This window comes from Petromyzon marinus, chromosome 3 (assembly GCF_048934315.1).
Source record: "Petromyzon marinus isolate PM22_M1 ecotype Great Lakes invasive population chromosome 3, UKy_Petmar_22M1.pri1.0, whole genome shotgun sequence".
NCBI lineage: Eukaryota > Metazoa > Chordata > Hyperoartia > Petromyzontiformes > Petromyzontidae > Petromyzon > Petromyzon marinus.
Genome location: NC_133669.1, coordinates 19,938,056 through 19,950,875, shown reverse-complemented (window position 1 = coordinate 19,950,875; position 12,820 = coordinate 19,938,056). Strand labels below are relative to the sequence as shown.

General features: G+C 49.6%; 1 protein-coding gene across 1 annotated transcript; it reads right to left on the bottom strand.

Annotated features, from left to right (window-relative positions):
- Positions 1–5,862: 5,862 nt before the first annotated feature.
- SNRNP25 (small nuclear ribonucleoprotein U11/U12 subunit 25) lies at positions 5,863–12,799 on the bottom strand. Its single transcript, XM_032978398.2, has 7 exons — positions 12,607–12,799; positions 11,902–12,099; positions 10,730–10,929; positions 8,120–8,210; positions 7,750–7,855; positions 6,876–6,950; positions 5,863–6,534 (listed from the first exon to the last, which is right to left on the bottom strand). Exons 2-7 carry the CDS (start codon positions 12,071–12,073, stop codon positions 6,477–6,479), a joined length of 702 nt encoding a protein of 233 aa, XP_032834289.2. The 5' UTR covers positions 12,074–12,099; positions 12,607–12,799; the 3' UTR covers positions 5,863–6,476.
- Between the last annotated feature and the right edge of the window lie 21 nt (positions 12,800–12,820).

Genomic DNA, 12,820 nt, shown 5'->3' with positions numbered 1-12,820 from the left:
ACAGAGACCCACACACAGAGACCCACACAAACACAGAGACACACACACACACAGATCCACACACCCACACACACACAGAGACCCCCCCCCCCCCACGCACAGAAATACCCCCCCCACGCACTGAGAGACACACACACAGAAACCCAAACACACACATAGACCCACACACACAGAGACCCACACACAGAGACCCACACAAACACAGAGACACACACACAGACCCACACACACACACACAGACCCACACACCCACACAGACTCACACACACACACAGAGACCCACACAGACACAGAGACCCACACACAGAGACCCACACACACACACACGGACCCACACACAGAGACCCACACACACAGACACAGAGACCCACATACACACAGAGACACACATACACAGAGACCCACACACACACAGAGACACAGACACACACACACACAGACACACACACACAGACATACACACACACACATAGACCCCCACACACACACACAGACGCTGAACAACAGTGTTCACCAGGCGAGGTGCACATTGAGGCCACGTGAAGTGTCCAAGGCACGCCGCTGACAGGAGGTCACGGCACAGACCCAGGTGTCATGGGTCGACTGACTGAGACGACTGGTAGATCCATCAGCTATGCTACTGTGCCAACTTTCTGCGTTTTATTCGCCCGGCGCTCCGCTCGCTGTTGTGAGCGTCGCTCCTCCGTTGTTGCTGGAGGGCGACTGCCTCCAACTGCCCGGTAGCAGCGTCCTTCACGAGCCTCCTCCACGGAGGCCGATCTTGACACCGCTGGTACCAGTCATCGGCAAGTCCACTCAGCTCCACATCCTCCCGTACGGCATCGGTCAATCTCTTCTGCAGCCCGTGCGGCGTACGTTTTTAGCCACCTCTAACCGGCCTAACAGAAGCTGATTGGGCATGCGGTGGCTGGACATGCGGTGGCTGGGCATGCGGTGGCTGGGCACGCGGTGGCTGGGCACGCGGTGGCTGGGCATGCGGTGGCTAGACATGCGGGCTCCGTGACCCAGCCAACGCAGCATTGCCCGCCGGAGGAGCTCACCGATGGGACTGTGTCCAGATCGCTCAAGGATTTGTGAGCTCCTCACACAATCCAGTCTGATTAAACCCAGGATGGAATGTAGACAAGGCCTACCTGAATGTTTCAAGCCTGCTCAGACGTCCGTTCTGTAAATGGGTCCGCGTTTCGCAAGCACGCAGAAGATAAGAGAGGCTTAACTGTGGCCGAAAAAACCCGAAGCTTAGCATGGACCGATGGGCCAGGTAGCTTCCATACACCGTTACGCACTTAACACGCAAATATCATCACAAAACCAAAGATCCCCCGTATAGACTGTTGGGACCAGTGCTCTTATAGCAAGCACCTATGAAGGATGGCACGGAAGAAAATGGGGTGGGTGGAAATTATCAACGTCCCGGCCGCCTTTGTCTCCCCAGCACTGTTGTTTACACACCGTACTGGGTACATATTTAAGGCTGAGTCGACCTAGAGGGGGGGGGGGTCTCAGGACCATAGGTTGAAAATATTCGCCACTGTTATTTGGTCGTGAGCAGGAATTGAACTTGGATTCAGGGGCCTTGGCGCAGCGCGCCTACTGCAGCAGGCAGTCCAGCAAAAGTAGGTTTTGTGGATGAGTTCCGATACTTGGGCCAAATATTCTCAGCAAGACCCTCCTGAAAAGATTGTGTCGAGACTCTGAGAGGCTCGTTCTAGATAGCGATTTAAAATTAATATCCATTGTCGTCGCCATCATCATCATAATCATCCGCGCTCGATCAACTGCTGGATGAAGGCCTCCCAAAAGCCGTTGCCATCTCTCGCACTCTTGCGACTGTAACAACCCATTCAGCTCCTGCACACCAGCTGATTGCATTGCTCCATCGCATAGCTGTCATCCCATACGATTTAACCCCCGTATTCTCGTACAGGTAAATTGAGTTTTCAGGTCCATACTGAGTACAGCCGTTTTCATGCGGGCAAAAAAAAAAAACTGTTTTTGTCTACTTGTTTGTGTTTCTCCATTGCGAAGGGACTTTGAAGGATGAACGTTGAGATCTATAAGGGCACTGGGTGACCAATAATGTCTGAATTGGTCTGTAATAAGGCAGGGCACTGATAAGGGGTTGACAGGTTTGCCATCTCCACGGTTGTTTGTCATTAAATCCTCGCAACAAGGCCAAAAGTGCCTCCCCGCGCGATCTAACAACCCTGAACCAATGGTGGAAATTCCACATTCCTATGACCGACGCCGGTCTATTCACATGTGAAGAAGGCGGATTTCAACAAAGTGGTACGGTACTATGTAATATTTTGTTTCGAACCACTAAGGGCTGATCGCGGTCGATTGATTTGGGTCCCAAATATGGCTTTCACCAAAAGCCGAACGCGCGTAAAAAGCTTACACAGGCGTAACATATCTATTTGTATTTTCACAGCTGCCAGGGCGAGTATGTACTGATGTACACGTAAATAAAATTGAATTAAAACCCCATCGATTCGTTGAGGTCACGGGGCAGCGCGCTAATGGCTTCAGCACGAGCAGAGATGAAAGCGCTCGGGGCGCGCGACGGAAATCCGAGCCGGGCCAACTCACCCCCTGCGCGCCACTGCCACTGCTGTTCCTCACCCGGCACCCAGCACGAGCACTGGGCCAACAGCCAACACAAACACTGGCCCTACACACAAACACTAGCCCTACACACAAATACTAGCCCTACACTCAAACACTAGCCCTACACTCAAACACTAGCCCTACACTCAGCACTAGCCCTACACTCAGCACTAGCCCTACACTCAGCACTAGCCCTACACTTAGCACTAGCCCTACACTCAGCACTAGCCCTACACTCAGCACTAGCCCTACACTCAGCACTAGCCCTACACAAACACTAGCCCTACACTCAGCACTAGCCCTACATTCAGCACTAGCCCTACACAAACACTAGCCCTACACTCAGCACTAGCCCTACACTCAGCACTAGCCCTACACTCAGCACTAGCCCTACACACAAATACTAGCCCTACACACAAACACTAGCCCTACACTCAGCACTAGCCCTACACTCAGCACTAGCCCTACACTCAGCACTAGCCCTACACACAAACACTACCCCTACACTCAGCACTAGCCCTACACTCAGCACTAGCCCTACACACAATCACTAGCCCTACACTCAGCACTAGCCCTACACTCAGCACTAGCCCTACACACAAACACTAGCCCTACACTCAGCACTAGCCCTACACTCAGCACTAGCCCTACACACAAACACTAGCCCTACACTCAGCACTAGCCCTACACTCAGCACTAGCCCTACACACAAACACTAGCCCTACACTCAGCACTAGCCCTACACTCAGCACTAGCCCTACACACAAACACTAGCCCTACACTCAGCACTAGCCCTACACACAAACACTAGCCCTACACCCAACACTAGCCCTACACTCAGCACTAGCCCTACACACAAAAACTAGACCTACACTCAGCACTAACCCTACACTCAGCACTAGTCCTACACTAACCCTACACTCAGCACTAGCCCTACACTCAGCACTAGCCCTACACACAAACACTAGCCCTACACTCAGCACTAGCCCTACACTCAGCACTAGCCCTACACACAAACACTAGCCCTACACTCAGCGCTAGCCCTACACTCAGCACTAGCCCTACACACAAACACTAGCCCTATACTCAGCACTAGCCCTACACTCAGCACTAGCCCTACACACAAACACTAGCCCAACACTCAGCACTAGCCCTACACTCAGCACGTCCTACACTAGCCCTACACTCAGCACTAGCCCTACACTCAGCACTAGCCCTACACACAAACACTAGCCCTACACTCAGCACTAGCCCTACACTCAGCACTAGCCCTACACACAAACACTAGCCCTACACTCAGCACTAGCCCTACACTCAGCACTAGCCCTACACACAAACACTAGCCCTACACTCAGCACTAGCCCTACACTCAGCACTAGCCCTACACACAAACACTAGCCCTACACTCAGCACTAGCCCTACACTCAGCACTAGCCCTACACACAAACACTAGCCCTACACTCAGCACTAGCCCTACACTCAGCACTGGCCCTACACACAAACACTAGCCCTACACTCAGCACTAGCCCTACACTCAGCACTAGCCCTACACTCAGCACTAGCCCTACACTCAGCACTAGCCCTACACTCAGCACTGGCCCTACACACAAACACTAGCCCTACACTCAGCACTAGCCCTACACTCAGCACTAGCCCTACACTCAGCACTAGCCCTACACTCAGCACTAGCCCTACATACAAACACCAGCCCTACACTCAGCACTAGCCCTACACTCAGCACTAGCCCTACACACAAACACTAGTCCTACACTCAGCACTATCCCTACACTCAGCACTAGCACTACACACAAACACTAGCCCTACACTCAGCACTAGCCCTACACTCAGCACTGGCCCTACACTCAGCACTAGCCCTACACTCAGCACTAGCCCTACACTCAACACTGACCCTACACTCAGCACTAGTCCTACACTCAGCACTAGCCCTACACTCAGCACTAGCCCTACACACAGCACTAGCCCTACACTCAGCACTAGCCCTACACTCAGCACTAGCCCCACACTCAGTACTAGCCCTACACTCAGCACTAGCCCTACACTCAGCACTAGCCCTACACTCAGCACTAGCCCTACACACAAACACTAGCCCTACACTCAGCACTAACCCTACACTCGGCACTAGCCCTGCACTCAGCACTAGCCCCACACTCAACACTAGCCCTACACTCAGCACTAGCCATACACTCAGCACTAGTCCTACACTCAGCACTAGCCCTACACACAAACACTAGCCCTACACTCAGCACTAGCCCTACACACAAATACTAGCCCTACACTCAGCACTAGCCCTACACTCAGCACTAGCCCTACACACAAACACTAGCCCTACACTCAGCACTAGCCCTACACACAAACACTAGCCCTACACTCAGCACTAGCCCTACACTCAGCACTAGCCCTACACCCTATACCTACCCCTACACCCAACACAAACACCCCAATCCAAACAATAACCCTAACGCGGATCCTAACCGTATCCCATATCCTACCCACTCCCAAGAAATACACCTTGTCGAATTAACTGTATAATTCCAAATCCCTATTTTACACATATTTACACTTCGATTACCTTCAAGTAAATCCTAAACCTCACCACACATCTAATCATAATCCGAACGATCATTTCAACCATTACCATACCTACAACCCAATCACAAACTACAAGCCAAACCCAACCCATAACCTGTTCATAACCCAGCCCTAACCTCAGACGATTTGGTGATGCCGTGTTGCCAGTGATGCACAAGCAGAGCTATTCAAATAAAGTCAACGAGTTCGTCATGAACACTGTTGCCTTTAAAATTATATAACAGGCGACGTTTCAGGCAATGACCCTTCACAGCATTAAGCACTTTTTTTAGGCTGCGAACCACGGCGCTTGAGCCACAGCGCCACCACGTGGTAAAGCGCGCTACGAGGACAAATTAAAGCCCTGCTGCTCCGAATGTTTTTGTTGTAGCTGTTCGGCGAGAATCAAACTCGAGCAGTTGGGGTTCAGAGAGCACTCACTGTGCTTACCACAATGCCACCCACTCCACTTGGCACAACCGGTAGATTTGTTGACCTTTCTGTGTCGAATGATCTCACAGGGCAGGATCAATGGAATGAAACGCAAAACCAAATCTATTGTATTCGATGGGGGGGGGGGGGGGTTTCTAGGTCGTTGGTGGCTGTACTGAGAACATGAAACATTCACACGCCACTCAAATGTCTCAGGGAAGCGGGGGGAAATTGTATTTCTTTACTTCACGCCAGCAGAAAACGCCATCGCAATTACCATCTTAAAATGCCGTAGTCGCAACAACCAGAACTTAAACATAAAATCCGACGTGAACAATAACACAACTGTAAAAATAAACCATTCCACCTGTGGGTGGCCTGGTTAGACGCGTGTTCGCCGACAAATTGAAATATTGGGTAAGGGGCCTTTTTCCTCTAGGGCCTCGATATTCTCTCTCTCGGTCTCAGCCTTCTCCTGGGTATCCCTGATCTCCCAGATTTTCCCGGACTGCTGGTCTCAACCGTGTACTCTGCCCTGGGTCCCCATCTGCTCAATAATACAGCCCTGATCTCCATGAGCTCATCTCAGGGCCTACGGATTCCTCCCAGGTTCCTTGACCTCCCCTGAAACAAATATCTCGTTCTCAAATAGGTTCTCAGATGGTATGAAATAAAGGTTATCGGTATCCGATCTCCTCCCAGGGTCACCAGTTCCCCTTTCCCTTTGAGTTCCCGGTCTCCTCCAGAGACATCGCAGCGGCGACGAACGTCAACACCAAGATGCCGCGGTGTCAGACCCGGCGACTTGGGTCGGCGATGGTCGGCTACCGTTTGCGCAGCGTCTTGCCGAAGGTCACCTCGTCGCGGTTCCGGATGCCGTAGCTGTGGCGACAGGAGACGTTCATTTAATTGGAGATGCAACCGTGGTCAGAGATCTCGAGACTTGCACTTCCGGTCAGGACTCGAGGCAGCCAATAATCGTCATCATTATCATCAACAAATTGGTCTTGGGTCCGCAAAATGAGTAGTCACTTTATGGGAAATCAAGTGGCTCTACCAAAGAGAGGACGGCCCAACCATAGGAATGTAGAATTTCCACCAAAATCGGTATCCGAAGCGATGCTGAGAGCAGCGAGGGATCGCGTGAAGAGGGTGGGGGCGTGGGAGGGCTGTCGTCATCAACACCCCCAGTGGGTGGACGCGAGGTGGATGCCGAAACTCACTCCTTGAGCAGCTTGGAATCATCGAGCAGCTGGTGCCCCTCAAACACCAGGTGGTAGGTCCTCCACACGTACCTCCTGCGCACAGACAAAGATCCCCCGTAGAGCCTTAACGGACTGTTCGTGAGCACCCATGAAAGCCTGCAGGTTACACGAGGGTTTGGGTGGCCAGCTCAACGCCTAGCTGCCTTCGTTTCCCCAATGCTGATGTTTACGCGCTGCACCTGGTAGTCATTTAAGGCCGAGTCTACCTAGGGGAGGCCCAAGACTGGTTCAGATGATGAGAAAAAAATATGAAAAAGAATAGGCTTTACCCTTTCCGTCAATAATACAGGCGTGTTAGGGTTCAGATATTCGTAGCGCTGTGCACTGACTGTATCACCGCTCCCCAAGCAAACATACGCACTCGCATGTTCTGCAGAAGTGCTGGCTGGGCAATGAATTGCACTCCTAATGTGTGTGCGTCACAAAATAAACATGCCTCATGCGAGTGTGTATACGGTACGAGTTCGTGCAACTCTACGGGAGTCTTTGTATATTTAAAAGCATGTTTATATATGCCTAATGTAAAGAAAGATTTCAATCCTCTGTGATATATAGCAAGCTGAACATTTTTCCAAAGAAGCATGCCGAGGTGAATGCTTTAGATTGTAGCAAGGGTAAGGAAGATGAAGGCATGAGTCAAAGACACACAAGTAATAGACATCACGTCGACGATTAAAATCAGGCGAAGGGGGCAGGACACGTCGTCGCCGAAATCGACGACGGCCGGTGGCCGAGGCTAACAATGGAATGGCAGATAAAAGAGTTAATGTCATCCAGAAGCGGACAGATCATGGCTGACGATGACAAAAAGAATGCACGAGTGGGGACGCACCAGCTGACAAGGCGCGTTCGAGACTCGCGCTCCATCTTCAGCTGCATGTGGCGCCGCAGCGCCTTTTTCAGGTCGAGCACCGACGCATCCTGCTGCACGACGACCGCTGCACCACACACATCATCATCGTCATCATCACCACCACCCTCATCATTACCACAAACACCACCACTATCATTATTATTACCACCACCATCACAATCATCGACACCATCACCAACCATCATTATTACCACAAACAATATCGCCACCACTGCCATCATCGCCACAACCATAGTCATTATCAACAACACCACCACCACCACCACCATCATTTTTATTGCTACCAACATCATCACCAGCATCGCACAGCTGAGCGTTGGCTCCTTACGCAGGATATCGCCGTCTCCGCGCACGACCCGCACCGTCATGGCGCGGCCGTGCTCCAGGGCGATCTGGGACCGAATCTCCTCCAGCGTCACCTGCGCACGACGGCAACAGCAGGCGCGGTCACCGTCTCTCTGCTTTGTCAGAATACTGTTGCCGCGTTGGCACATCCACACCGCGTCCAACTGCCACTACCACAGTTCGCAACACTCCTCTTCTGCTTCTTCCCTCGCATTGCTCCGCCCTGGGAATTCCGACTCATCGTCTCTTCGCCCCCCCCCCCATGCCCCGCCCCCCCCCAATTGATGAAAAATATTGAGGACCCTGGACTGGGATGTTGGGTCCATGCCGTTGTGAACTATTTTATGACGATGACAACGCGGAAGACGATGTACAGGGTGGTCCAGACGTCTTGTGACCCCCATTTAATTCTCGAAAACTGAATATTTTTTCCATACCAATGGATGTGTAATGCAATGTTAGCAATATATAACTTTATTACATATCATCATCATTGTCAATATTAATAATGTCCTTGTTAAGGGTCCAGTAAGTCTATCCGAGAACCAGCATAGACTTTGCACAGCATCCTTCGGCGGCATTTCCTACGAGACATTTTAGGCAAAATTGCCAGGTCCACTTGAGAAAATGTTTATTATTCTTTAGAGCATCTTTCCAATCTTCTGTTGTTCTGTACCTTTCTTTTGAGACACATCCTTTGATACATCCCCATGGTGAGCTATCACAGGAGGAGATCAGAACTCCTCGGAGGGCAATTAAGTGGTGGTGTAAAATTTATCGAGCCTCTGGCCCATCCAATTATCCCCAAAAAAAATTAATTTAGGAATTTTCGAACAGAGATTGCGTAGTGGCCAGGTGCCCCATCCTGTTGAAGGCAAACAAGCCCAAGAAGATTTAAACGTTCAAACGGCGAAACAAACCAATCCTTCAACATGGTTAGATACAAATGTTGGTTAACAGAACCATCAAAAAAATAAGGACCATACAAATGTTTGCTTGATATCGCCACCCACATCATAACATGTGGTGGGGATTATATTTTTACCGTTCGTAATAATGTGGATTAACCTTACTCCAAAAATTTGCAACATTTCTATTACGTGCACTGCGATAAATAGCACATTCGTCTGAAAACAAGAAACCTTACCACGTTGTGGGAGTGTCTCAAAAACTTCACGAAACTGGCCACAAGCTTCGCTCCTTTTTTGTAAGTCCGCATCACTTAGCTCGTTGACAAGCGTAGGCTTGAAAGATTTCAATTTAAGATCATCTTTCATGTGCCTCAACAGTGTGGTTTTTGGAATGCCAAGTTCGGATGCTCTTTTTCGGAGTGACTTTTTGGGCGAGCTCTCGACCGATTGGGCAACCGCTGCGCATTTCTCCTTTCGCGTAGAAGGTCTCCCAGTCCTTGTTTTGTCCAATATCGATCCTGTGGAAAACAGCTTATGCTCCCACCTCAGTATTGTCCATTTTGGTGGAGCTTCTTTGTTAAATCTTTCACAAAAATCCTTTCGGACATCTCTCATAGTTTTTCTGGTGTGTGATCTTTCATGCGCCCATATGCTCACTACAAGCCGTTCTTCAATAGTATACGAACTCGTATCAGCCATCTGAAATAAATAAGTAAGGTTTATTTAAAACACAAATAAATAAGCGAAGGGGACAAACTGTTAGGTCAATAAATTCGGGGCGTCACAAGACATCTCGACCACTCTGTACATCCACTGCTAAATGACAGCCTGCCTACGCTATACGGGTCGTGGGAGTTGATTGACCAAACATTACCGTGTTGGTCAGTGTGGATTTAAGACAAGTAGTACAGACGTGGGAGCATTGAAGCAGAGTACAATAGATCGTGCTGCACTATAACAACCTCTGTGTGCATGGTGATTGCCAAACCACACGTTTTGCATCAAACTAGGACCAATATCTAACAGAGAGGGTACATGCCTTTACACAATCTGGTAGTCCTCCAGCACAGATTCAAACACGCCTGACTCTGCTAATGAAACCGGTCCACTCACGTTGAATCAATGTTGCCGAAATTATGCGCTTCCAGAAGGCCGGGAATATGTAAAGAAAAAAAAACACTTTATTTTTCATGTAGAGATGTGTGAAAAGAGGCTCATTCATTCCTACACACTATTCATGTTCAATCCTGGTTGGCTTCTCAGATTTGACCAGATGGGGTGCATTATAAGTGATGAGGTCATAGGCTATGGTGACGATGACGATGGAGAAACATTACTCTACCATCTCCAAAGACAAAGATTCCCCGTATAGCCTTAACAGACTGTTGGGGTAAGCGCCATTAGCAAGCACCTATGAAGCCCAGAATGGCACACGAGGGGGTGGGTGTCCAGCACCACTCCCGGCCTGCCTTTCTCTCCTCAGTGGCGATGTTTACATACTGCACCGGGTACTCATTTGAGGCTGAGTCGACCTAGGGGAGGCCCAGGACCGACAGGTTCAGATATTCGTCACCAATGTTGGCTGCGAGCGGAAATTGAACTCAGGTTTGTAGCGCAGCGCTCGAACCGCTGTACCACCGCTCTACCTCCTCCCACCTCCCACACCCCCCCGCGCCACTGACCCCCACGGGGAGGTCGCACAGCAGGGGGTCCTGGAGGATCCTGGCCATGCCCTCCTGGAAGACATCCAGGAACTGCGTGTGGCTCATTTTCTCCTCGTCCTCCTCGTCATCGTCCTCATCCTCCTCGTCATCATCGTCATCATTCTCCTCCTCATCACGGTCTCGTTTGGCATCTTCATGAACTTTGCCACCAGCAGCTTCTTCATCACAGGAAACGTCAACATCAAATACACAAATATAACCGTCATTGATTTAACAGTGTAACAAAAAACTTTTTTTGTTCCTGGCTAGTAAGTGTTATTTCCTAATTGCTTATGCCTCAAAAGTAGAGAAAATGGCTATTATTATTCCCCACAAACTTTGCTTTTGTGACCAGGACAGTGACAAATCTTGACTTAAAGCTTTCGTGACTGCAGGAATCCATATTATTGGGTCTTTCGGTAAAGTTACATACATAGCGGTCGTCTTTTCCTGAAGACGACCGCTTGTGTTGCGATCGAAACGTCGTAGTTTTTTTTGTATTTTTTTTGTTATTTTCGTATTTTTTTTGTTATTTTCTTTGAACCTATCTACGTGACTTTACCGAAAGACCCAAGAACAGGATAGTGATATTTTTAAATTGACCTATTTTCAATGAGAAAACGTGGTGTGCATTTGCGTCTTTCGTTCACATAAAGTCCTGGTCACAAAAGCAAAGTTTGTGTGGAATCGTCATTTTCTATACTTTTTAGGCATAAACAATAAAAAAAATAACACTTAGTACCCCAGGAACAAAAATTGTGTTACAATCGCCACCATCACCGCAACCTTAATCATTATCACCACAATCATCCACACCAACTGCCCACAGCTATGACCATAGACTGGTGGAGTGGTGGTGCCATGGTTAGCGCACCACACGATTAATTACCGACCACGGCTCATATCAGTAGCGAGTGACATCTGCATCAGTCCTGGGCCAATCCCCTTCACCAACCTGCATCACCCAGCGTGAAGTATGGCCAAACAACCTCCGTGAGCGACATGGCATGGACTGACAAAGGACTGCAATTAATATCACTGATGTTGCTGTTAACAATCACCATAACCATCAATACCATCCTTCATAAATTCAGCATCACTGTCTTTACCATCATCAAGCGTATTAACACTATTATATCATGAAACTTCACCTCCATCCCCATCACCTCGTCGCTCCTCTTCATAGTCTCCGCGACCTCCAGTCTCTCCTCCCCGAGTCTCATCCCTGGTCTCCTCCGCCTTGGTCTCCACGTTGGTGTCCACGTTGGTCTCCAGGTTGGTGTCCACACTGGTTTCCACGTTGGTCTCCACTTTGGTCTCCATTTCACGAGCGGGGGAGAAGTTCCACTCTGTGAGAAGGGACAGGAGAATTGGGCCGCGAACCAAAAACCTGGGACCTCAACTTAGCAACCCTACCCAGGATTAAAAGCCAGGACTCAACAAACCCAATAACCCAGGACTCAAACTCAGAACTCACAAATCCAAGAACCCAAGATTCACAAACTCAAAAACCCAGGATCTACAAACTCAAGAACCCAGTATCTACAAATTCAAGAACCCAGGACTCATAAACTCAACAACCCAGGAATCAAACCCAGGATTCACAAATTTAAGTACCCAGGACTCAAACCCATGACTCACAAATTCAAGAACCCAGGATTCACAAATTCAAGCACCCAGAACTGAAACCCAGGATTCACAAATTCAAGCATCCAGGACTCACAAACTCAAGAACCCACAGGACTCTTCAACTCAAGCAACCAGGACTCCCAAACTCAAGTTCCAAGTGTATTTGTGTTACCATGTAAGCAGCTCCAGAGACCTGGGGATGAGTCTCATTTGCGAGAGTGACTCACATTGACAATGTTTGTCCTATAAACGTATTGTGTACGCTCCCACGTCTCTTCTCCCCTCGTTCACATCGACCCGCATTGACCAGCGCGGTGAAGTATGGTCGCGCCGCCGCCACCACCACCACCCCGAGCCACCACGATCGGCGCGGCACTCATCCAGCAGTGGAGAGAGTCGGGCCACTCCACACTGGTCGCACTGTACCTTAAATACGCGGCT